Source organism: Scheffersomyces xylosifermentans (assembly GCF_036884685.1).
Source record: "Scheffersomyces xylosifermentans strain CBS 12540 chromosome Unknown RJT20scaffold_2, whole genome shotgun sequence".
Classification (NCBI taxonomy): Eukaryota; Fungi; Ascomycota; class Pichiomycetes; order Serinales; family Debaryomycetaceae; genus Scheffersomyces; species Scheffersomyces xylosifermentans.
Genome location: NW_027042940.1, coordinates 1,652,027 through 1,675,729, shown reverse-complemented (window position 1 = coordinate 1,675,729; position 23,703 = coordinate 1,652,027). Strand labels below are relative to the sequence as shown.

General features: G+C 40.0%; 6 protein-coding genes across 6 annotated transcripts; 3 read left to right on the top strand and 3 right to left on the bottom strand. All coding sequences in view use genetic code 12, as the record gives it.

The window, feature by feature from the left end:
- Window positions 1-1,214: 1,214 nt before the first annotated feature.
- On the top strand, window positions 1,215-4,012 carry ROD1 (Rod1p; the record flags this gene model as incomplete). Its single annotated transcript, XM_064919006.1, has 2 exons — window positions 1,215-3,353; window positions 3,399-4,012. 2 exons carry the CDS (start codon window positions 1,215-1,217, stop codon window positions 3,747-3,749), a joined length of 2,490 nt encoding a protein of 829 aa, XP_064776158.1. The 3' UTR covers window positions 3,750-4,012.
- A 156-nt stretch (window positions 4,013-4,168) lies between these two features.
- TLG2 (Tlg2p) lies at window positions 4,169-5,686 on the top strand. Its single transcript, XM_064919552.1, has one exon. It carries the CDS (start codon window positions 4,405-4,407, stop codon window positions 5,542-5,544), a length of 1,140 nt encoding a protein of 379 aa, XP_064776157.1. The 5' UTR covers window positions 4,169-4,404; the 3' UTR covers window positions 5,545-5,686.
- A 1-nt stretch (window position 5,687) lies between these two features.
- Window positions 5,688-7,835, bottom strand: SRD1 (Srd1p). Its single transcript, XM_064919551.1, has one exon. It carries the CDS (start codon window positions 7,669-7,671, stop codon window positions 6,064-6,066), a length of 1,608 nt encoding a protein of 535 aa, XP_064776156.1. The 5' UTR covers window positions 7,672-7,835; the 3' UTR covers window positions 5,688-6,063.
- A 2,411-nt stretch (window positions 7,836-10,246) lies between these two features.
- Window positions 10,247-16,879, bottom strand: FAB1 (1-phosphatidylinositol-3-phosphate 5-kinase; the record flags this gene model as incomplete). Its single annotated transcript, XM_064921469.1, has 1 exon — window positions 10,247-16,879. The coding sequence occupies one exon, from the start codon at window positions 16,877-16,879 to the stop codon at window positions 10,247-10,249; it is 6,633 nt and encodes a 2,210-aa protein (XP_064776155.1).
- Window positions 16,880-19,942: 3,063 nt separating this feature from the next.
- Window positions 19,943-21,442, top strand: RJT20DRAFT_126008 (uncharacterized protein). The gene has a single exon (XM_064916648.1). It carries the CDS (start codon window positions 20,071-20,073, stop codon window positions 21,124-21,126), a length of 1,056 nt encoding a protein of 351 aa, XP_064776154.1. The 5' UTR covers window positions 19,943-20,070; the 3' UTR covers window positions 21,127-21,442.
- CHT4 (putative chitinase) lies at window positions 21,443-23,220 on the bottom strand. Its single transcript, XM_064916647.1, has one exon. The coding sequence runs from the start codon at window positions 22,803-22,805 to the stop codon at window positions 21,537-21,539; it is 1,269 nt and encodes a 422-aa protein (XP_064776153.1). The 5' UTR covers window positions 22,806-23,220; the 3' UTR covers window positions 21,443-21,536.
- Between the last annotated feature and the right edge of the window lie 483 nt (window positions 23,221-23,703).

Sequence of the window (23,703 nt, the reverse complement as noted above, 5' to 3'; positions counted from 1 at the left end):
TCATTCTAATATGAAAAGAATGTCTATATTTTGACCAGCGACAAACAAATTCTACTCTTAAGTGCCTCAATTATTCCATATACTATATATAAATCATGCTGTTATGGGGACAAGCCCAGAATTAAAATTCGTGATGAGATAGACAATAATACAGAGCTTAGGACGACCTGAGAAGCACTATTCTGTCCCTAACCTACGAGAATGTTCGTGTCCACCACTCGTAATTTCGATTTTCAACCAACCATTGGAACCAAACCATGAAAAAAACCTTACTTACACAATTAAATACAAAATAGCTGAAATTTTGTTAGCACTCACCTTCCATCCATTTAGCAATTTTCTATCATGCAACATTCTCGCCAAACGTCTGGAACATTTTCCTTTGACTATTTTTGTACGATGTTACCACACTTTCGAAACTACTCACGTGAGCTCTTCTCGGAGTTCTCGATCTTTGCTTGGTTAAGCCATGCAACTATCCATGTGTCATTAAAGAAGGCATTGCAGCGAAAGAAAGTTCCAGATAGCGTCAGGCGGGTTTTTTGCCACCTAGCTGACGGCGGAACGACTTCCTAATGCGCCATGGCATCTCGTTTCCATTTCGCATTATGCTCTCATGGTCATCTTATCAGGAACTAGCTTCTTCCATACATTACCATTTCGCCAGAGGCGACATTAGCTAATAATTTTCAAATCGCCCGATCCACACCTACTAAACACGCGGCGATGTTATCGTATCCTGCAATTTTTTGCCTACCAATCACTCCCTCATTTACATGTACTATTACTGCTATCTTTAGCACCCTCCGAGATTACAATGGGCGATAGACCGTTCCCTTACAAAAATTTTTCCGAGAGATGCACCACGTCACGTGCATTATCCATTTCTTCCGTTTCTTTTTCCTCTGTTGATAAGTCGGTCTCTTAACCGTTGTACATAGTCGTTTGGAAAGTAGCCAATTGGAAAAGTTTTCTTTTACAAGAGTAGTATTGTAAGTAAATAGTACATCAATTTCGAAGCTTTGAGAATAAGCACAAGTGTTCATTTTGCACAAACCCCACTAATTGACGTACTGTTCAAGAGTCATAGGACCACACCACTAGAAAAAGCGCTCTGAGATCGTAATAGAATTAGCCATCAATACCAGAGGATTCGTAGCGGCTAGAAATCTCGAACCGAAAAAGGTAGCCAAAAACTACTAACATCCACCAAAATGATTAAAAAACCATCCTCGTCGAAATCGACGTCTTTGTTTGATATCAGGTTGAAGAACCTTGATCACGACGTGTTGGTGCTTAAAGGTAACCCACAAGACGCGGCTTCAGTCTTACTTTCAGGTAAGATAGCTTTGGCCGTCAATGAACCTATTCAAATCAAGAGGTTTACCTTGAGACTATACGCCAATTTGAGAATGCAATGGACTGAAAACCTCATGACATCAAAAGGGCCCTACAGCAAACCTAATAAGTTCTCCAAGAAGGTATATGAATATGTATGGGACAATGTAGAATTCAACCAATACCTTAATAACTTATACGAGAACACTTCACATACTTCGTCGTCTATTGGTCTCAGTAGGAACCATTCTACTGCATCGCTCAAGAACTTGGGTTCTTCCCTTCGTACGAAATCTTCTACCAATTTGCAACTTTCGTCTCTGTCGTTGTCTACCAATGGTGTAACAAGTCATGGATCTTCTACAAATTTAGCCTCTTCCTCAGGAAAAACTTCTAACCATACCTTGGTTCTGGGCAATTACGAGTTTCCCTTTAGTGCCGTGTTGCCTGGTGACATGCCTGAGTCCATTGAAGGATTGCCCGGAGCTTCATTGGTATACAGATTGGAAGCCACTATAGACAGAGGCAAGTTCCACACCTCTCTTCTTACAAAAAAGCACATTCGTGTCATTAGAACTATGACTACAGATGCCGTTGAATTGTCAGAAACTGTGGCAGTGGACAACACTTGGCCAAAGAAAGTGGAATATTCTTTAAACGTGCCTTGCAAGGCCATTGCCATTGGTTCTGGGACACCAATCAGTTTCATGTTGGTACCATTATTGAAGGGATTAAGATTAGGTGCCATCTCTATAAAGTTGGTAGAGTTTTATTCTTATCTCGGATATATTCCACCATCTTATAATGGTGAAAGAGTGGTCTGCGAAAAGACCATTGAAAAGCCTAGTGAAGATGACCCTAACTTTCAGATGGATAAATGGGAAATAGATACTTTCTTGAGAATCCCACCTAGTTTATCAAAATGTACTCAAGACTGTGATATCCTGTCCCATTTAAAGGTAAGACACAAACTTAAATTCGTTATTGGTTTAGTGAACCCAGACGGTCATGTTTCTGAGTTGAGAGCCTCTTTACCAGTTCAACTTTTCATTTCACCATTTGTTACTATTAAGGCCACACATGACGACCCTGAAGAAGTCTCTGTACACAAGGATGTAGTTCCAGATTTTAATGCCGAGGAGGAAGAGTTATTCAATCGCGATTCTCACAGTACCAGCAACACCAGTCTAAGTGAATTAGCTGAAACCCAAGCCAACAATGGGCAATTGAGATCTAATCCTAACTCCCATACTTCCTTTAATGGATTTATGGCTCCACCACTCTATGAGAAACACATCTACGACAGATTGTGGTCGGACGTATCGCCAATAGAATCTCCATTGAATTCGGGTGCTTCTACCCCAAGAAATTACAACTTGCCTCAAAACGATGTTCAGCAAACTTTCTCTATGTCCCCACTCGATAGTGTCCAATTGAATGAAAACTTAAGACAATTGAGTTTACAAAGACAGATGCAAGAATACGAGGCATTATCTTCACCGTCTTCAGTTCCGCAGACTCCTAGTGGAATTGATGAGGACGAAAGAGATAGAGCTGTGTTTAACCTTGGAGAATCGGAGGGCACGATATCAAATGACTACTTCTCCAGACGTGTTGGTAACGGTGGCAGACCTAATTTGAACAGATCTGCTTCCTCCAATCTCTACCTTCTTTCACCTGGAGTGCAGTCACCACCCAATCACATTTCAAGAATTCACTCAGAATCTAATCTCTTGGACACCTCTCGTTTATCCAAAGTTCCATCTTACAACCAAGCTATCAGAGGAGATGCCAACGAAGCTATCTCTCCAGCATATGAACCTCCTTTGCCGGGATCCAACATTAATTTGACCGAATTGAACAAAAAGTTTGAGGAGTTACAGGCTGTTTCTCCTCCGCATTCAACACTTGTTAAGAATAAATCATTTTTATCTCGCGGATCGAGTTCAATGAATTTAAGGAACTTGGGTGCCAAGTCGACGTCCAACAATTCGTCTCCAAATCAGTCACGTAACGTCTCCAGTACAAATTTGGCATCATTGACAAGATCAACTTCCAAGAAAAGTAGCAATAGTGATGGAAATAGTAACAGCAGCAGTGGAGTTAATATTGCACATAATTCACACTCGATTTCTCCAAATAATTCCTTCCTTACTCAACATGGAAGCTCTCCAATTTTCAGCATGACTCCATTGCCATCGACATCTCCAGTTCACAAAATCAGTTTCAAGGGCCCTGCTCAAGATTTACCACCACACTTATTGCATTCGTCATCCACTTCCAGTGTGACCAAGCCTTCAAGTAGTGCAGCCGATCGAAGCGCAGCACTCAACGGAGGAAATAAGTCGGCATCCAGTTTGAGTTTGCATAACTTGCAGTTCATGAACAGGAAGAAGGGAGAGAAGAAATAAGCAGAGAAGAAATAGGCACAAGAGATCAGGTCAAGGAGGATATGGAATGGGGCACGTATGGTATAATCATAGATGCATGGTGCATAATACATAGAAGCATAGAAGCATTATAGAAAGAAAACATTAGAAAAAGTATACGAAATATAGATCACGCAGGAATATAGTTGAGAACTGTAACAATAGGCCATTCTTCAGTGAAAACAAAGATTATGTGAAGTCAAGTAAAATAATAAAACCATCACCAGATTTGCAATCAATTTGAATCAACAGTTCGCTACCATAATCGGCGCTACCAAACACATAATAATTCTTCCTCACTCTTTCAATAAAGTGAGAGCAACATTAGTAGTTATAAGTTGAAGTATAAGCTGATATTTTATTAATTTCTGGTTAATTTTTCTCCGTAATAGCATTTTCCACACCATTTAAACTACCAATTAACAACACTCATCCAATTTCTTACTAAACTCCCATATTAAATTCCTAGCAAAAGTTCCTTACTCTTCTCCAATACCTTTTCACACTCGACTATCAGATCGACTATATGCACGTCCCAGTATACATTGAATTTATTAGGTGTACAAATGATAGGCACCGTTATAGTTAGTTTCTACTTCTTCTGTTGTATACCATTGTGCACATATAAACAGGCAGAATGTTCCGGGACAGAACCAACCTATTCCTCTCATACCGACGGACAATTCCCCGGACGGCGAGTGTGAACACAGAGTCCCGTTTCGACTCGTTGATCGAGGAGGAAGAAGGTCTTATAGGGACACCTACACAGCGTCGTAAGAAGAGCCAATACCATGATACGGAGCAGGGAATCGAGATGAAACCTCTCGTTCCTTCGCTTTTTGACATAGCTAAGGAACTAGATTCCCATTTGATCACAATCAAAAGAGAAACAAACGATTTAAACGCTTTATACAAGAGACTTATTATAGTAACCAAGAGTGACAAGAAATCATTAGAGACACGGATAGAAAACTTGAACTACGATATCTTGAAAACCTTCGAAAAGTGCTATATTTTGATCAAGAAATACGAATATTTGTCCCTCAATCATGGCCGTTTGAATCTCAACTATACAGAAAATGACCTAGAGATCTTGGCCAATTTCAGAAAGACATACGCCACCAAGATCCAAGATAGTTCATTAGTATTTCGTAACTTGCAGAACAACTACATAAAGTTCTTGCGAGATGACGAAGATGAAATTGATCTGTTGATAACTAGCCGAGCAAGTATGGATACAAATACATTACTCGACGAAGAAGAGTACAAATCCAAACAGGACAATGGCCTGCAATATGTACAATCTCAACAGCAGATGAATAAAAGTTCAAATCAACAATATTTGCATCAAAGAGAACAGGAGATTTCCAAGCTTGCGATGGGAATTCTTGAAATTCTGACTATTTTCAAAGAAATGGAGACTCTTGTTGTCGACCAAGGAAGTTTGCTTGACAGAATTGATTACAATCTCCAAAACACAGTTCAGGACTTGAAAGAATCCGACAAAGAATTGGTTAAAGCCAAGCATTACCAAAAGAGAACAACCAAGTGCAAGATCATCTTTTTGATGAGTTTAATTGTATTTGTTCTCTTTATTCTTGTACTAGTAAAGCCTCATGGCAGTACCACGGTTGTGGAGAAGCCGTCCAAGCCAACCGAACCTACCAAAGAACCTGCCGGCGATACTCCTCCACCGTCGAATCCAGATAGCAGGCCAGAGATTGAAAAGCCTAGTATTGAGAAACCGGGAGGCGACATTGATTTAAATTTATTATGAACATGAAGAGCACGGATAAAAGCGACTCGAATAGAAGAGAAGTACGAATAGGTATTATATTGGATCATAATTGAACAATAACTTATTACGGTGGAAGCTTTCTCTGAAACTGATATGTATTAACGAATCGAAGCGTCTTACTAAAACAAAAACGAACTAAAAACAGTAATTTCAAACGTAGAACAAAAATATTAAAAAAGTCTATAATACAGCAGGCACCTGTTCTGGTTCTGAAGAAGAGCTTTGTTCTTGCAATTATCAAGCGGGCTCTAGAAGAAACCCCAAGATAAAATTTTAGAGTATTTCAAGAGAAAATAAAATACAGGGAAATACCGATGTGAATCGAGAGTTGAAATGAGAACTTGACCAGCAATCGCATCTTGGCAGATCAACTATTTGAAACGGGTAATTTCCTGTGGACAATTGAAGTAGAATGACAGCATAGATAATGGAAAGTAGACTTGCCTCTTAATTTTCATACTGTCACGGCGCAACTACATTACTCTTCCCAATCTTCCTTTAGAAGGCGTTTCCGTATGGACCACTACCTTGGTTTCTTTGAGCAGGAACTGCACCACCTCTGCCCATGAGTGAACTGGCAGCCTTGTTGTTATTGTTGTTGTATCTAGCAGCGACGGGTACAAAGCCAGGCTGCATTTTTCTCTTCGAAGGACCAACTATATTAAAGTCAGGGTTGGCACTTAAGACATTATCTGAAACAGTTGGGGCCCTCTGTTGGTACGTACTGTTACCACCGTATCCAGCATTAGGATAGCCCTGTCCTTGTTGGAAGTGGGGTTGGTACTGTTGAGAGTGTGGATACTGTCCAGGAGGAGATTGTGGTTGCATAGCGTAGTAACCGTTATGTTGCTGTTGTTGACCGTAGTAGTTATTGTAGTTGGGGTTCACGGCTCTTTGAGATACACTTGTAAAATCAGAGTCGGCATCAGAGTCGTTTGAGCCCGTGCGATTGTTGGCTCTATTCAAAGGAACACTCTCTTCTTCATCATCATCGTAATCGTCCAACTCAGTGAATGGCTTGTGGCCCTCAACTTCTGGATGATGCTCAAACACACTAGTTGGGTATTTATCACCCTGAACTGGTGGTTGAGTATTCAGAGGATATGGCAAGCCCGTTTTCTGTTGTCTGTTGACGCTAACCTTAGACCCTGACGAGGATCCACCGTCGTAGTAGTTATTGTTAAGTGGCTGGGGCCTGTTACCATAGGAGTTAGGGTTAGAAAGAGATTGCTTACTAGTGAAATCACTAGCAGTCTGTGGCTTCGAACCGTAGAGCGAGCTGTTACTGACGGTCTTCACTGCTGTATTACCGTAAGGCTGGTTAGGTCTGTTGACGTTATTTTGCTGCGAAGACTGCTGGGACTGTTGGGATTGTTGTTGCTTAAACTCGTAGTCCTTTTCAATGGAGCTACTAGTGTCATAAGTATTGTTTCCTGAATAAGCCTGTCCCGGGCCTTTAAAGCCACCGGAGGTAGCATTATTATTGTAGGAGTTGAGGTTGGTGAATTTATCATCGATAACGGTGAAGTTAGTCAAATCGTGTTGGGTAGACTGGTCGTCCACATCTTCATCAGAAGAGCCGATTGTAGCAGAAAGTGCAAGGAACACAATTGAAATAAGTGTACAAGCAGCGGCACCAATAAGGATCCAGCCTGTCCAGCCCAAATTAGGGTAGAACACAATGATCACAATCACAGCCACAATAGTGGTAATAAGGAAACTAATGATGTTGATGATAATAGCCAAGATGATAACTGTCTTGGAGGTGAAATGAGCAATGAAGATGACTACAAGAAGGATGAAATTGAATCCAAGAGCAATGGGAGCCAAGATGAAGATTTTGGCCAAAGTGTCTCTTGTACCAGAGGCCAATAACCAGTTATCAGTGCTGTCATCCACACCACTGAGAGAGTATGGGTATGTAGCAGAACTGCAGACGTTTTTGGCGATCTTACAGTAACCAAAGATACCATATGTGTACTTAGCAGTCTTTCCTAGGTTGAACGAGGACACCACTGGGGTGGAAATTGTGGCTAGGAGTAGGAACACGAAGGCGATAAGGATTAGAACGACCGAGATCGAGTGGAAGCCCGGTCTGAACGCCATTCTGGACCGATTTCAAGTGGGGATGTAGGTGGTCAGAAGGAAGACAATGGCACAGACGTAATGCTGAGACAGAATAAGAAGAACAAACGAACAAGAACAGCTAGCTAGATCACAGTATTTATCCTGAAAGAACGAAGACAAAATAGACGTGAAATTGTAATTCTTGTGTTCTTTTGGAAAGCCTGGGACGGGGAGGTTAATTCCAAAACGACAGGCGGCTGATGTTGTAGTAACCAGTGAAACCCAGGCACAAAACCACAGGAAGTATAGCAAAGGTTATTGAATTAAGCGAAAGCGTAGCCAGCAAATCACCCAAAAAATCAGTAGATCAGCAAAGATAGCGACAAGCAAATAGGCGAGTCAGAGCAATAGCGAATGAATCAGCAATCAACGACGACAACGACGAGGCACAAACGAACTGGTAATGAACAATGAAACAACGAGACAAAAGAAAAGAAAGAAAAGAGAGAGAAAACGAAAGACAAACGAACAAACAGGAAGTATAAGACGGATCAAGAAATATGATTGCAAGGAATATAAAAAAAAAATAGTCAGTGTCCTGCAATGGCACACCACCATACACAAGAATACAGAGAGAGAGAGAGAGAGAGAGAGAGAGAGACGAGAACGACACACGGCGGCAAGTTCCCATTTCCAAAAGGGAGGGCAGAAACTGCCGGTTTACGAAACGTTTAGGGACTGGGGCTACAATAAGCACAGGAAGTAGAGAGCCCCACGAGAAAACGACACAGAGCGAAGCGAGAAAGATAGCATGGCTAAGCGTAGGGAGAGAGGTAGAGTGAGAGACAGAGACAGTGAGGGAGAGAAACACACCCCAACGAGACAATAAAATGAGACTTGGAGCAAGAGAAAGCCATAGTAATGGATATCTCAGTAAGTGTGATTTGTGACAGTAGTAATAATAATAAGAATAATAACAACAATAATAATAATAATAATAATAATAATAATAATAATAAAAACCAATATCAATCGATATTAGTATTATTCTTCGTGGTTGTGTTTTTTTTTTGAGTATTATTGTATTTTATTTTTATTATTTAGAATCGAGGCTAGAGATTTAATGTGAGAGAGGACACAGCAGTGAGGTCCAAGAGACGGTGGGGTCGAAGAGAAGTACGTTGATTTGATATCTCAGTCTATTTGGGTATTGAAAATGTGATTTATTTTGCTCCGGGTACTAGTAGTAATTATCGATATTCTCGATATATTTGCAATTTGGCGATTATTATTACCTACTTCCACAGTGTCAGTTTTCATAGCTAGCCTCTGATAGATAGATTCCCTCTCGTCCCCTCTGGTCTGTTATTATGCATGTACGACTAACGTGCCGTTACCTATATACAAGAGTGCATGAAATAATACGCACATTTATAGGGGTTGGTTTGCACACAGTGGCACGGCTCGAATCAGTGTGGGTGCTGGAGAATTCACCGTTGAACACAAACAAGGCTTATTGTGTAACCTAGGGGTATTTTCATGGAAATGACACGGTATTGGGCCTCGAGGTGGAGTGGACGCGGTCCGCGAGTGCTGATTCTGATTCTGATCCACAGTTACATCAATAAATGCCAAAAGATACCGCAGGGCAAGAAGCCCTATGGTTAGAGATCAGACATCATTAAACGAGCAAATCCAGTAAAAGACTTACAGGGACTGCAACAGCCACTACCACGGGACCGGTCCCTAAATTGATGCCAGGGTAGGATAGTTGTGTGTATACATCCTCATCTTTGCTGCCTCAAAGTTCCAAAATAGGGGTACCCCTCTCCCAAATGCACTTAAAATGGGCAGCAGCTGTGGATCTCAATTACCCTGAAATTGGATCCTTGCAAATCTCATCACACGCCTTGTCCTCTCACTAGTCTCAGGCTATTCTTTGCTACGCTATTATTCTACATGTTTTAACCTACTCTACAGAAGCTGGCTCTACCACTACGCCCATAGCCGTGCGTTAAAATATCCTCCACCATGCTTGTATTATCAATATAAGAATTCGCGTTTTACAGCTTGTAACTCTTAATTATGCATCCCTTCCGTTTTGGGAAAAATTGATGCGAGGCTAACTGCAGTTTGTTTGCTGCGGCTGGACAAGGGTGCGGCTCTGCTATGAGATAACGAAGCGATAAAGAATGTGCTCTGATAGCAACTTGGCAGTAGACGTATTGTGTGATTCTGACTGCAACAAAGTGTATGATAACTAGTCGAGCGGCTCTGAAGTTGTAAATGCCATGATCCACCCAAAAAACGAAAAGAAACATTGAAAGTCTATTTTTCATTACCGCAGCCTTATATTACGTACATATATTGCTCAGACTATCCTGGAATTCTGGCTCACCTGAATTAACCAGGCTGTGGAGAATGCACATTGTAACAACTCAGAATATGAATTAAGCATTTCACAAATGAATTCTATACTGTCATCTCTGAGGCTTCAGATCTGAGTCTGGCACATTCTTGGAGGACTTTTATTTCTCTGGAAATATGTCAATCGCATATAGCTCATATTAAACAATAGAAACAGATCTTTATGTAGAATATCTTAAAGAACAGACTAACGTGTACCCTCATACCAGATGTCAGGAACTTCCAATATATATCTTTCCATAGCTTCTCTAAATCTGGTACGATACTGTTTGGGCGTGACAATTGTAGGATCTTTTCCTTTTTTATTTCCTCCAATTAAATTATTACCTTTGACCCAATTCTCTACTTTTTTATCCCATGTAAACGCTCTTAACCAATCAATAATTCCAATATAAAGCTTCTTAGTTGAATCATCAATACCAATGACCAAAGAATAGTCCATAACTTCCATTGCCAGCAAGAAAGACGTATCGTTGAATAAAGACCCTCTTAACAATTTCTTCAGTTGTTCCTTAACGAAAACCGGCGATTCATATATATACTCAATCATATTTTCATCTAAGAGAACTTCATTCTCCTTTCCAGTCTGTTTTACATGTCTGTTTCTCATTGACCCCTTCAAGTCAAATATACGAGTTGTTTTATGGTTGTAGAATAAATTTTCCATGATCAAGAAATCCATTTTGATTGTCTTCCCGGTTACTGTATTCTTAACTTGGATTTGATAGAAGCCAAATATCTTCGCAATAGCTGTTGTCAAAGTGTTAAACATTGATTGCGAAATATACTTGAAATAGAATGGCGCGATTGATACGAATGAGTCTAATTCTGATGTTGACAACTCCTTTACGATGTAGCGATCGTCTAAAGTTTTCAAAAAACTTGAACCACTCTTTCCTCCACTAGACTTCCATTTAACACACCTGCTCAAACTCTGGATAAAATTTTCATGATTACCACAAGCATTTCTGAAAGCTTCGAATTGTTCACTGTAGAAGATTTTGCATGATAAATTTATGTTACCATCGACGAACTGATACTTCAAGTGATTAGACTTGTTCTTAATCATGATCCTTTCTAATTGGTTTACGGTTCCAGCTGTATCATTGAAGTTCTTCTTAAATTTTTTCTCAATCTTGCTGAAATTGTTGATCTTCTTCTTATTGATCTCGTTACTCTCCAAATCGAACCCTCCAACACTGTCAGACGTCAACGTCTCTAATTCCATAGCTTTTATTTTCTGTTTATAATCATTGGAAGAGAGACAGAATGCAACCAAAGAAGAAGGCTCATCATCTCTAACAATTACCTCAGAATCAACGAACGTATGCTCATGTGAATCCAAAGGATATTCTAACGGATCCCATAAAGTAGCTGATCTGTCTGCCCAAAATTTTGTTAGCGACTTCAATAGAGACACTTTTTCCGGTTGTGAAATTTCTATGCTTTTTGTACCAACTTTATTCATCCTTGACAATGATGGGCCATCGATTGCCTTCTCTACCTTCTGTTTTGAATCATCTACAGAGTCAGCTGGGTCAGTTATTATGCCTCTATCAAGCTCTTTGGTTGCTTCTTTCTTAAGATTGGATCTTTTTCGATCATCATCATTGACAACATCTTCAATATTTTCATAAATTTCAACGATTGGCTTACTGTCAACAATAGGTATAGCCCTAAATTTATTTGATTTCTCTTGCAATTCCTTCTCTCTCTGTATTTGGAATTCTTTTGAAATCTGGGCCAAACTCATACTATCAAAAAAGCTTGCTAGATGTGACACCTTTGACTGTGATTGGATACCTGTCAACGAAGCTTCTGAACCTCTATGTGAAAGTGTCCTGATTGGTGTTGTTACTCCCTTCTTCAAGCCTTCAGTTTCAATTGTAGGGCCTTCAAACTTGCTTATTTTGTCACGAACATTTGATATCTTACCTTGCAATGCTGGTGTGATATCCTTTGCATGGTCTTCTAAGGATTCATCTGCTATTTCGTTTTCAGAATAGGAAACTTCCGGAATGACTGGGGTAGAGACTCCGGAATTTCGTCCGATTCCTGGCTGGTCCTTTTCTACTTCCTGTTTGATGTTTTCGTCATCCTTGACTACCAATGTAGGAACTTCATCCTTCTCCTTTTGCTTGTCTCTATTCACAGGTCCACCTTCGTTATATTTGTCCAAAAAATTACGCAAGTGGAATTGAGTAATTCGAGTAATTTCGTTTTCACTGGGTAAGAATTCTCTCTCAAATTCATAGAATTCACCATCCCATTCGACACCTAACTCCTGTAAATCCCTTAATATGGAGTTCAAACATAAATGATTAGTTGGATGGGTGGAGTTGAAGATTTCCATCGTTTTGGCCTTGAAACCATTCAATTGATCGTCTAATTTATTCTTCAATTCATTAATCTTTTGAACTCCATCGGCTGCTCTATCAAATGTGTCAACCTTAACTCTATTTAGTCTTTTGGAAATACTTTGAAAGAACTGCTCCGTTTTAGCTTGGATGCTGCTCAACGAGTCAAGTTTCAATTTAATATCAACTTCTGGCATAAATTCTAACTGCTTCTTAGGCACCACAACGTCATAATTGTCGATCTTCGAATATTCCACCCGGATTACAAAGTCATTGAAGCCAAAACACCGAATATGGCTGGTTGCGTAATCGTGAGAGCATGCATGAGGATCATTAAGCATTATTTTTCCTCCGTAGAAACTCAACTCCAAAAACTTTCCAATAGAAAGATAGTACGTCTCGTCAGTCATTGCAACAATAGGGGTGGTATAATGACATTCTTTGCAGTAGCTCCACATGACTCTTTGATTTTTCCCTTGATAATTCTGATGGTTTGGAATAAGGTCTTCAAACTTTTCTAGAATAAGATCTAATTTTGCATTACCATGGGCATAGGTCTTATAGTGATTTAAGAAACTCTCCCCACATTCATCGCAATCCTTACTCGATTCATGGAATATTTGGTCCAAGACCAAACCAAGGCATTTATCGTTTTCTGTATAGTAATCGATAACAACAATACTAGGTCCCGAACAGGGAGTTGCGTGTTTGATAGAAACCGTAGAATGAAGAACATAGATTTTCTTATGGAAGACTGGATATAGCTGATAAGAAGTGTATGTCATACAATTTGACCAAACTCTAGCTCGAGAGTGGTAATCACTAATAAGCAGCTTTAAGTGCTGCTCACTTGCCAATTTGAGGAACTTTAGTGAGTCGTCACCCTTATTAGGTAAAAGATTTGGGTCAAAATTGACCTTCATTTCTTCGAGCCACTCTGTCTTTATGGTTTCAGGTGATTCCATTAGCTGGATCATCTTGTTCTTCTTGTAAAACAAATGGAATTGGTAGTAAGACTCTATAACATTTACCAATGGTGTAGGCAACGAAAAGGTCAGAGCTGGTGACAAACTAAGCTTCCGTTTATTGAAAAGATTCACATAGTCAACAACTTCAGTACTATCCAAACTGAATTCACAGCTTTTTGATTCTTCTTCCTTGTCAATTTCGGTTTCATCATTCTTAATCTCCTGAAGGACCTTATTATACTCCATGACGGTTGTATTCTCTTTGCTTTCGTCAATAATCGTCATTTGGTTTTCTAACAAGCCCCTCTCAAACCGTGCATTTAAATACCCTGGCATAAGCGTTTCCGCTGCATATTTGATACTATTCAACAAATCCTCATCACCTCCACGCAAAGAGATCGTGAATCCCGACAGAATATCATTTCCAGTAAAGAAAGCAAATGTTTTCACCATATTTTGGAAGAGATACTTCTTAATTTCAAATCTTGCACATGAGCCTAGAGAACCTTTCTTGAAGAAGAGGTCATTCACGGATTGAAAAATATCAGCTTTGGTATACCTAGATATTCTCTCAATTACTTGAGGCTTAGTATTTGAGATGACAGTGATGCCAGCTTCTTCGAGCAATGTTTCGGCTAATCCACACACAGAATCACCAACAACAATAATATCAGGTCCTAAAGTGACTAATCTGGAAACCAAATTGGTAATGTATACTGCTTGCTGGGAGTGAATAATTCTTAAACTAATAAATTGCTCCTTTTGTTTAAGATATTCTAAAGGAAACATTAGCAACGCGATCTTTGGATTTTTCAACGATGATGACATTCTTTTTGAGTCAATATTTTTCGTCATGAAAAGACCATCAATTACCTTTGTTTCTTCTATAGACCCTCCATACACCTTCTTAATCTTTAAGTACTGCCTAATATCTAATGTATCAGTCAACTTGATATTATCAATACTCCGCAATACCTTTTTGAGAACATCTATCCATCTTTGCTGATTCTCTTTAATATCACAATCTTCAAGACATTGCTTCAATATTGTGTCGAAAAGATCATTATATATATCCTCTTGTTGTTTCACGTTCTCTGACGGAGACAACAGAAGAACCGCTAACTCGGGTAATATCAGACTAGTATCAATTCTTTCATGATCACTATTGTAAAGATCTTGCGATATATCCCTCTCCATGGTATTGCTAATTCGAGGTGCTATTGGAGACAAATCTGAGTCATTCTCGGTCGTTAAATTGATAGAAGCTTTTACAAAGCTTCTAGACAAATTGGATTGTTGGCCAATTGAGTTTGGGGTTGGTGACGAGGGCGACGAAATAGGAGATGGAGGCAAATTGCCAACATGTGTTTCTACGCTTGGAAGTCGAATATTGTCCCGCGTGCGAGACAGAATATTTCTAACAGATTTGCTTTTTCTTCTCGATCTTATTCTCTCGAGCGAAGCATGAGCTCTCCCAAGTGATCTTATATTATGGGATTTAGGAAGTTCTTCCAAGAATGTAATTGCATGATTGAAAGTTGGCGATGAAGAATTGAGGAATCTGGAGGAACCTCCAATTGTGCGATGAAAATTTGACATTGTGGGGAACTCACCTAGAGTGGGAACGACCAAAGAGCTGCTTGGAAGGACTGGTTTGGAGGCCAAAGCAGACGGGGTATTGTTTAATCCATTGTGATTCAAAGATGCGTACAATGACATTGCCTGCTCGTCTTCATCTTCACTTTCGTTTCCTTTCCTATGATCATCATAATCATCGTCTTCTTCCTCATCATATTCAATGTCTGTTTCTGTAGAATTATTCAAAATTTCACTTCTATGAGACGCCTTTCGTTGAAGATCTTTTTCAGAGTTTGATTTTAACCTCAAGCGACCCTGTGATGACTTTCTTCCAATAAGATTGTTATACATGTTACTGATACTATCCATACTATTCGACCTTTGTAAGTCAGGGGTGGAGACATTTGCATTTCGGAGATGGGAATAGTTCTTCAACCAATTTCTTCCACTCGAATTGTTATGTAATGATATTGTTTCAGATGCAGAATTTGCTGTTTGACCATGGTGTCTGTGTGGAGTATTTAGACTTGAAGGTCCCATTATTAATGAATCTAGATTGTACTTGGAGGGTCTTCCGCCTAGTAAAGTCGAATTATTATAGGAGCTCTTGGGGACAGGTATTTCTACGGATTCACCAGTCCGAGTAGTGGGTATAGCCATTTGTGGTGCCTGTTTCTGATGCACTTTGATGCTGTCTTCAACTTTAGAAGGCGATAAATCGGACCCTTCTCGCGTTGGGGATTCCGCAATTACATTCTTGTTGAGAAAACCTCTATTTGCGGCAATAGTAGACTCATTCATCAAGCTATCTCGTCTTGAGTTGGTAGACAAGGACCTGATTCTCGACAACGGGTGTTGCGGCATAAGTGCGTCCTCTTTGTAAAGCTTCTGCTCCAGTTCCTCGTCAGAATCTACTACTGCTTCCTCTTGTTCTCCTTCCGAATCTGAGGAACTGGAAGAAGAATCGTCACTCAAATATACAATGACATCACTATAACACGGCCTGCAGACTCGCAATTTATCGTTATATGGCTTCTTCCCCCTATTTGACTTGTCTCCCTTATTTTCCCTATTCTTTCGCTCCTCTTTATGTTGGTTATATGATATGAATAAAGTACAATCGGAACAGAAAATTTGACCGCAGAATCTACAGTGATGCTTTCTTCTAAAAGCCGTGAATGGCTTAAAGCAATTGAGACAATCTGATACAAAAGAGTCATTCATCCAGTACTTCTTCGGTATTCCTCCGTTCTTTAGGGGATTTTCGGAGGGTCTGTGAGGCTTTTTCTTCTTTCGCCTTTCCTTACTTCTTGAAGTCACTATTGATGATGCGGACGACAGAACAACTCCCGAGATATTATTATTGAACATAGATCTTGCATTGTCAATTAAAACTGTCGAAAGGTTGGATGAAGGTTTCTTTTTCATTCCATGGTCTTTATTTTTAAGTGCGTAAATGGTGTTTAAGGTTGGCGAGCTTCCTGTAGTGGATACGGAGGTACCATATCCTCTGTGGAGCTCTGCCTTTATGGGAGATGACTTTGCAACAGATTCACTGTAGAGCGAAAAGTCGTAATAACTAGGATGGTGGGTTGCGTTCAGTTGAAAATCAGAACGATTGTTAATTTCAGCATTGTTCGAATGACTTGTAGAACTGTAGCTCTCGTTTATTGTCTCCAGATCAGACGCTGAGTCATCTGACAACTCAATATCGTTGGGAAGGTTATTGAAAATAGAAGAGATCTTCCGTTGGAGTGCTTTATCTTTTTTCTGAGGAACTTTTGCCGTCTTTCCTGAGTTGGTATTACTAATAGAATCATCATTGTCAGAAGTCAATTTATCTCTCTCTGAAGTAAATGAATTTATATTGACCGTTGAGCTTGCTGCACTGCTGTTAGACTGAAGAGGGAATTGCATAGTGGAAATCCTTAGCGATTTCTTGTCCGAAGTAACCTTAGGAACATTGAAATCATCTACTCCAATAGGTTGTCTTCCCTGTTGTGCTATTCCCAATGCTACGCTTTGTGGTCTTGCTATAACTGCATCATCACTCACAATTCGATTACTATCGAGTTTGTCTGCAGCCGATTTCTTCTTGTCGACATTTGATATATGGCTAATATCTGCCCCACTGGTATTTGCAGAAATCATAGCCTCTGATTCACTTGTACCAGTGATCTTGTCATCGTGAGGTGTCGCCACTCTGCTCTCTAGAATTGGAGATTGTGCAACACTAGGAGGAATCGAAAAGTCCAGTTTCGAGGCTTCTATAAGCTTGCTGGTGATGTCGCTCAGTCCAGTTGCTGGTTGTTGATAATGTGAAGTGTCTAATGCAATATCCTTGCGGTCATCCTGTGACTTACTACCATTGAGATTGTGATTGACATGATTACTGCTGCCATTGTTGCTGGTATATTTATCAATATGATGTTCCGTTTCATCCTGAATTTCTAAATTACCATTTCCGAATGTATGATTTGCTCTAGGAGACGTGTATGAGTAGTTCTGAACAAGGTTCGAGGCGTTTACCGTGACTTTCCGAAGCGTCTTGGTGAATATTCGTGATAATGTCTTTGCGTTTTCCTGTTCCGGATCAGGAATCGTGGGGAATGAGATGAAGTCTTTGCCGTCTGCCAGTTCTTTGGCGTCTTCATCATCACTGTTGTTGAAGGAATGATGCCGACTCGGCACCACCACGGCGCGGTTAAGCATTGTGGGGGAAGATATTATATGGATCAGTTCCAGTAGACACGATTAATACTTGGTACCGTTTTAGTGGTATACAAGTGACGCTGGCAACTCCTGTCCGTATGCTTGATGTGAATAGAGTCTTTACTAGCCAACTGGGGAAACAACTGCTAATAATGAAGGTGAAAAGAATAGAACTCACTGTGAACGAGTGAGATTAATGCTAATGCGATATGATGCAAACTGGTATGTACAATAGATCAATAGGCGAATATATCAATATGCCAGTAGATCAATAGATCAATGAATCAATAATAATGAAAATAATAATATTAAATAATATAATATAATATAATATAATATAATATAATATAATGTAATAATGATGTACCACCATCTACAAAAAAGAAATCATCTTAATGGAAATTATACTGTAACGAATGATTGCAGTCGTATTGATCTGTATAGTGGGAGCAAAGAGGAACGTGAGAAGAAACAGTGAGAAGAAATAGTGAGAAACAGTGAGAAGAAATTTAACGTGAGAGGACGAGTGAGGTTCATGACAAGAGAAGAAAAGAACAGATGTCTGCAGGAGTAGGTATGAGTTGTTGCAACCAAAGGATGGGTGTGAGGGGTGGTGGATGATGAATGATAGAAGGGATTTGTGAAGAATGGGGAAGAAAATGCAAGAAAATGCTCTAGCAGTTATAATGGACTAACTACTTACTGTTTGTAGATGTTGTAAAACAACGATTCCTTTCTATATATGATGTCATTGGGTGGAAACATGTTTAAAGAGGATAATTTGTTTCTCATATTCGTTTATAGCAAAAGAAATAGATTTCTTAGGCAGACTCTAAATTGTGTTTTTGCAGTTCTTCTTTTTACCTATCACTACGTGGCCCCAGAAAGACTCTCTCTTATCTGATTTCAGAAACATTGATTAGATGATTAGTTGATTAGTTCTCTTATTATTCGCTCTTTTATTAGTACATTTCTACTTATTTTTCAAAGAAAGTACTACACCAACAAGAAAGACTGCAAATGGGGGTCAAGCCATCCACTTTCATAACAAGACCCAGATAGATCCAGTAGTAAGAAAGAATCTTCAAAGTACACCACCTGGACTGGGAATCTCCTATAAGATCCAACTACTCAAACTCCCATCTCCACCATCTCCACCATCTCCAACAACGTTCTTGAACCATTTTGCAACAAGACACAAAGACGCATCCAACCTCTACATAAGCAGCACATTTCTCCGTTCAGTAAAATTCCTGAGACGGAGACACTGCGATAAATTTAGGACAAGCTGGAGCTTTCTTCTCGCGTATGCAGAGCAATAGAGTTCCTGCCCTGGAACTATTGTAAAACTGTCACTGTCACTACTCTGCTCATTCTGAAATAAACACTGACAACTCTATACCCTCTAAGTCGGAGTCATCACAAATTTCACACTCATTACCCTCCCCCTTCATGAGGCGACAACGTCTGTCAATTTCTTGTCGTTTTAGACAAATGAGCCGCACTGCACTGGAGACTAAAACGAATAGCAAAGGTACCAACGGTAGCGAACATTAGCACAATACCCATCAACATAGCTTAATTTTCACCAAAAAAGCTTGAAATTTGCCTTGTTTATGGTGTCTCTTCCATAGGTATGAATTTCTATAATTTTAGGTCTCTACGAGGAACGCCACTATTGCTGAATCTCCTATCCGACTTCCGATTCCACAGCCTTCATTGTAAGTTTCTTCATTGCATTCGTCTTCTGCCTTCACACGCCCATTTCTACCGCTAACCGTCTAACTAAGATACCGGCCTTTTAATCTTCCCGTCTCGCTCTCTCACAACAGCCTCGTTGGGTGGTTGCTCCTTCAATACTGATGCGCCTATGATAATCGCTCACGAACTAGTTCTCTCTCTCCTTGGTACTGGTAGCTCACTCATTAATAGAATAGCTCACTGAGAGCTCTCTCACTAATATTTCTCTCACTAATAGTCCCTCTCACTAAGAGCTCTCTACTAAGATTTCACTCACTAATATCTCTCTCACGAATAGTCCCTCTCTCTCTCACTACCAACTCTCTCCCACCACCAACTTCCTCCAACTACTAACTCTCTCCCCTACTAACTCTCCCACTAAAAACCCTCCCTCACTCTCATATCTCTCACTACACTAATACCCCCAATACACAACAGAACCCTCACTACTCAACCTCACCTGCCTCGCTATCGTACTACACATAACACAAGTGGAAAAACTCCTGCAAACAGATTTACAACACACGAAATCAACAACTGTTACTCTACAAGTCAGGTTGTGGAGCTTCGTTGTTGGACCACTTAGAACCATCGAACTTACTCTCATCCATCCACACCACCCCGCTTCTCCCCCAGAAACTCGTACAAAATCAGACATGTCATCGTCCGGATTACAGAGACGCCGTGGAGGTAACAAGACATCAACCACCACTGCTCCCTCGTCCAACTCGTCCAAACCTTCCACAGACTCATCGTACGACCACGATACCGACAACTACACAGCAGCCAATGTTGGCACCGACCATAAGATCGGCTACGACGCAAGAGACTCAGAAAGGCGCGAGTCCTTGAAGTTACCGCTCTTGACGTTGATGGAAGAGGTGTTGTTGATCGGATTGAAAGACAAGGAGGGTTATCTCTCGTTCTGGAACGACAATATCTCCTATGCTCTTAGAGGATGTATTTTGCTCGAATTGGCATTCAGATTCAAAATCTCGTTGGTTAATGATCCAGCTAGACGTCGTTTTGAGTTGAGTGATAGACTCATTGAGGTCATTGACTCAGAGCCAACCGGTGAGGTGTTGCTTGATGAAGCACTTAAGATTATGAAAAATGACGAATCAAACTTGTCTGTCACTAACTGGATCGACTTGTTGAGCGGAGAAACATGGAATTTGATGAAGATTAACTACCAATTGAAGCAAGTTAGAGAAAGATTGGCCAAAGGCTTGGTCGACAAGGGTATTTTGAGAACTGAGAGAAAGAACTTCTTCCTTTTCGACATGGCCACTCACCCTGTAGCAGACAAATTGTCCAAGGAATACATTAAGAACAGACTTTTGAACGTGCTTGTTCAAAGAAACACCGACTTGGACACTGTTGCAAACGACCAATTCCCTAAGGACACCTCATTCAGATACTTAAGAACCATTTCGTTGGTCTGCGGTGCTTATGCAGCCAACGTTTTGGAGAACGTTCTTCTCTCATTAAACTATGATAAGAGAGACCAAGCTTTTGCCAGGGCTGATGAGTTGCTTAATGATTTCAGCGAGTTCCCCTTCAACACTTCGCATCAGAGTCCTTTGGGCATAGGGTTGAACTTGGGCCAAGAGATCACATCTGAGTTGGAGAGTAGTAACAGCAACGAGTTGCAATTAGAGTTGATTGCCGCAGTATTGAGTGTATTTGCAAGAATGGACTCTATTTTGTAAACATGCTCACATTAAATCACTCATTCATACACTGTGAAATGCCCAAGATAATGCAGTTAGAGGTTCGTTGATTAATAATGGCCTATCGTCATGGAGATAAAATTTATATCTGACATTGGTCCAGCACACTTATATACGTAAATGATGTTACTTCATTTCCATCCCTTGGACTTGCACAAACTTTTCATAACTATGAAAGCACTCGAAGTATTCTTTGCTACGGTCCCATACATGTACTTTAACGGCCTTCTTAGACCAGTATTTATATATTCTTAGGTTCTTAGTCCACCCAATCAATATTTCAATTCTAGAGCAACACATTAAATAGAAGGAGATAGAAGTCAGCGTAAATGCTACTAAACCAACTGTACTTTTATTGTACTACGCAAGACTACTTAAATAGTATTTGATTACTGCAATTCTTTGAGGAATGTGCTCTCTTTATAAATATCCAAATGGTTTGGAGTTTTGTCCAATACGTCAACTCCACCTAATTGGTTGACGTAGCTTTGAAGTAGTGACCTCTTCTTATCGTCGTAGTTATCACCGCAAGAATCCCACCACATACCACCGCCCAATTTACTCAGGTGGGTAAAAATTGCTTTCATTCTGGCTGAATTTGCGTCATCATAGACAATTAGCTGTTTCGAACTCAGATCATAACACATTGCACTTCCTGCCTTAGAATCAAAATGTTCTTCACCTATAGGAAGCTTTTTGTAGTCAATTGTGTCCAGTTCAACAGCAGTTCCTAATCTTTCCTTCGAGAAATGCTCCCCGATGGCTTGGCTCTGGGCTCCATGAAAGACACGCCCATACATCGGCATTCCAAGTACAAGCTTGTCCAGATGAACACCCAGTGAAATATACTTTTCAATCACGTTGGAAGCGCTCAAGTTGTTGTCACCATTACTTCCAAAGAGGTTGGAATGGTATCCAGTTCTTGTTGACCAGGACTCACCGCAGAAATCGTAGCACATCACATTCCAGAATGAAAGATATTTGTCTATCTCGCGTAAATTAAGTGCTGCAACGTTCTCTTCTCCAGCAGGAGAAGCTATTGTCAATACTAAATCTGGTGAAATGGTATCCAATTGGGAACGTAACTTCAGAAGAATTTGCACTAAATAGGCACACTCTTGCAGATTTTTAGGGTATTCCCAATCAATATCGATTCCATCAAAGCCGTATTCCTTGACAAAACCAATAGCGCTGTTCACAAAATTATTTAATTTATTTGCATCAGAAGTTACCGCTTGAAAGAGATGCTCAGTGCCATAGCCACCAATAGACATCACCACTTTCAAGCGCCTGTTGATTTGTTTTAATTCAAAAAGCTGTTGAATTGATCCAGTTACTTCCTTAGTTGGGTCCTTGGGCGACGGTAAAGGCAATTGAATATCACACCATTCATCGGTAAATTTGACGCTGCCAGAATCAGGGTCTATGGTAATGAAGGCATAGAAGATATGGGTGATGTGGTCAATTGGTATGTCTGTTGCAAAATGCTTTCTTTGGTAAACTGACCAATTCGTAAAATAGATACAAGTCTTGTATCCATTTGGGTTTTTGGTACCTTTTGTGGTAGATGATGATTTGCTGGTGAAATGATTTTGCAATTGCAGTGAGCGATCATTCTGGTTGAAGAAGGCTAGTTTATCTTTAAAGCTATCGAGCATGATAAGTGATAAGTGTAGTGAAGGAGAGGTGTAATGGTGGTGTTGTCGTGGTGTTGTTGAGAGGATATCTCTATTCTTTTTGATAATTAAATATTTGATGTAACTTGTACTTCAAAGTAATTGACTTTCTTTTAAATTAAAGGGTCCTCGATATTTTTGACAGTTTGCAGACGCTCAATGACGACAGTGAATGTAACCGAGAATGAGGGCTGCTCGTGGTGGTATTGTAGATGATAAAAAGTGGGAAAGTTACGATGGAGAAAGGCAGTATGAGGCAACGGCTGGAGAAGAGAGAAAAGAGAGAAAAGAGAAAGTGTTTTTGGCTTTGAATTCCACAGTGGTTTATATATACGAGACTATATGTATGAAGGATTTAGCCTATCCAGTGTCGTATATATATATATATAAATATATAGTATAATAGTATTACTATCTTCTATACAACATTTTATTTTGTACATATACAACATTAAGTAGGCTCACTTAAAGGTTTAACGACTCAGCCGCCAGACACCCAAGAAATTCGCAGTCATTATTCTCTCAGTGACACTCTCCTTTTTCCTTTCGTATTCCTATAAGAGCCATTTGAACAAACACCACTAAGCATTACCATTTAATACACGCTTTTTCACTTTCTTTAATGCTCCATTTTACCAAACACTATTTTCTCTCTTCTCACTTCCCTCTTACCTCTTCTTTTTTTATGTCTTCTCTCTTATGTCTTCTCTCTTTCTCTGCCACCTCTCACCTCTCACCTCTCTTCTCCTCTCCAACCTCTCACCTCACCTGAAGAAATGGCAGCTATACTCCCAACCTCCTGCATGTCTCTCTCCACTTTTTTTCTTGCAACAATTCACTTTCTGAAAGCGCTTCTCATTACACACAAATTGCTGTTTCG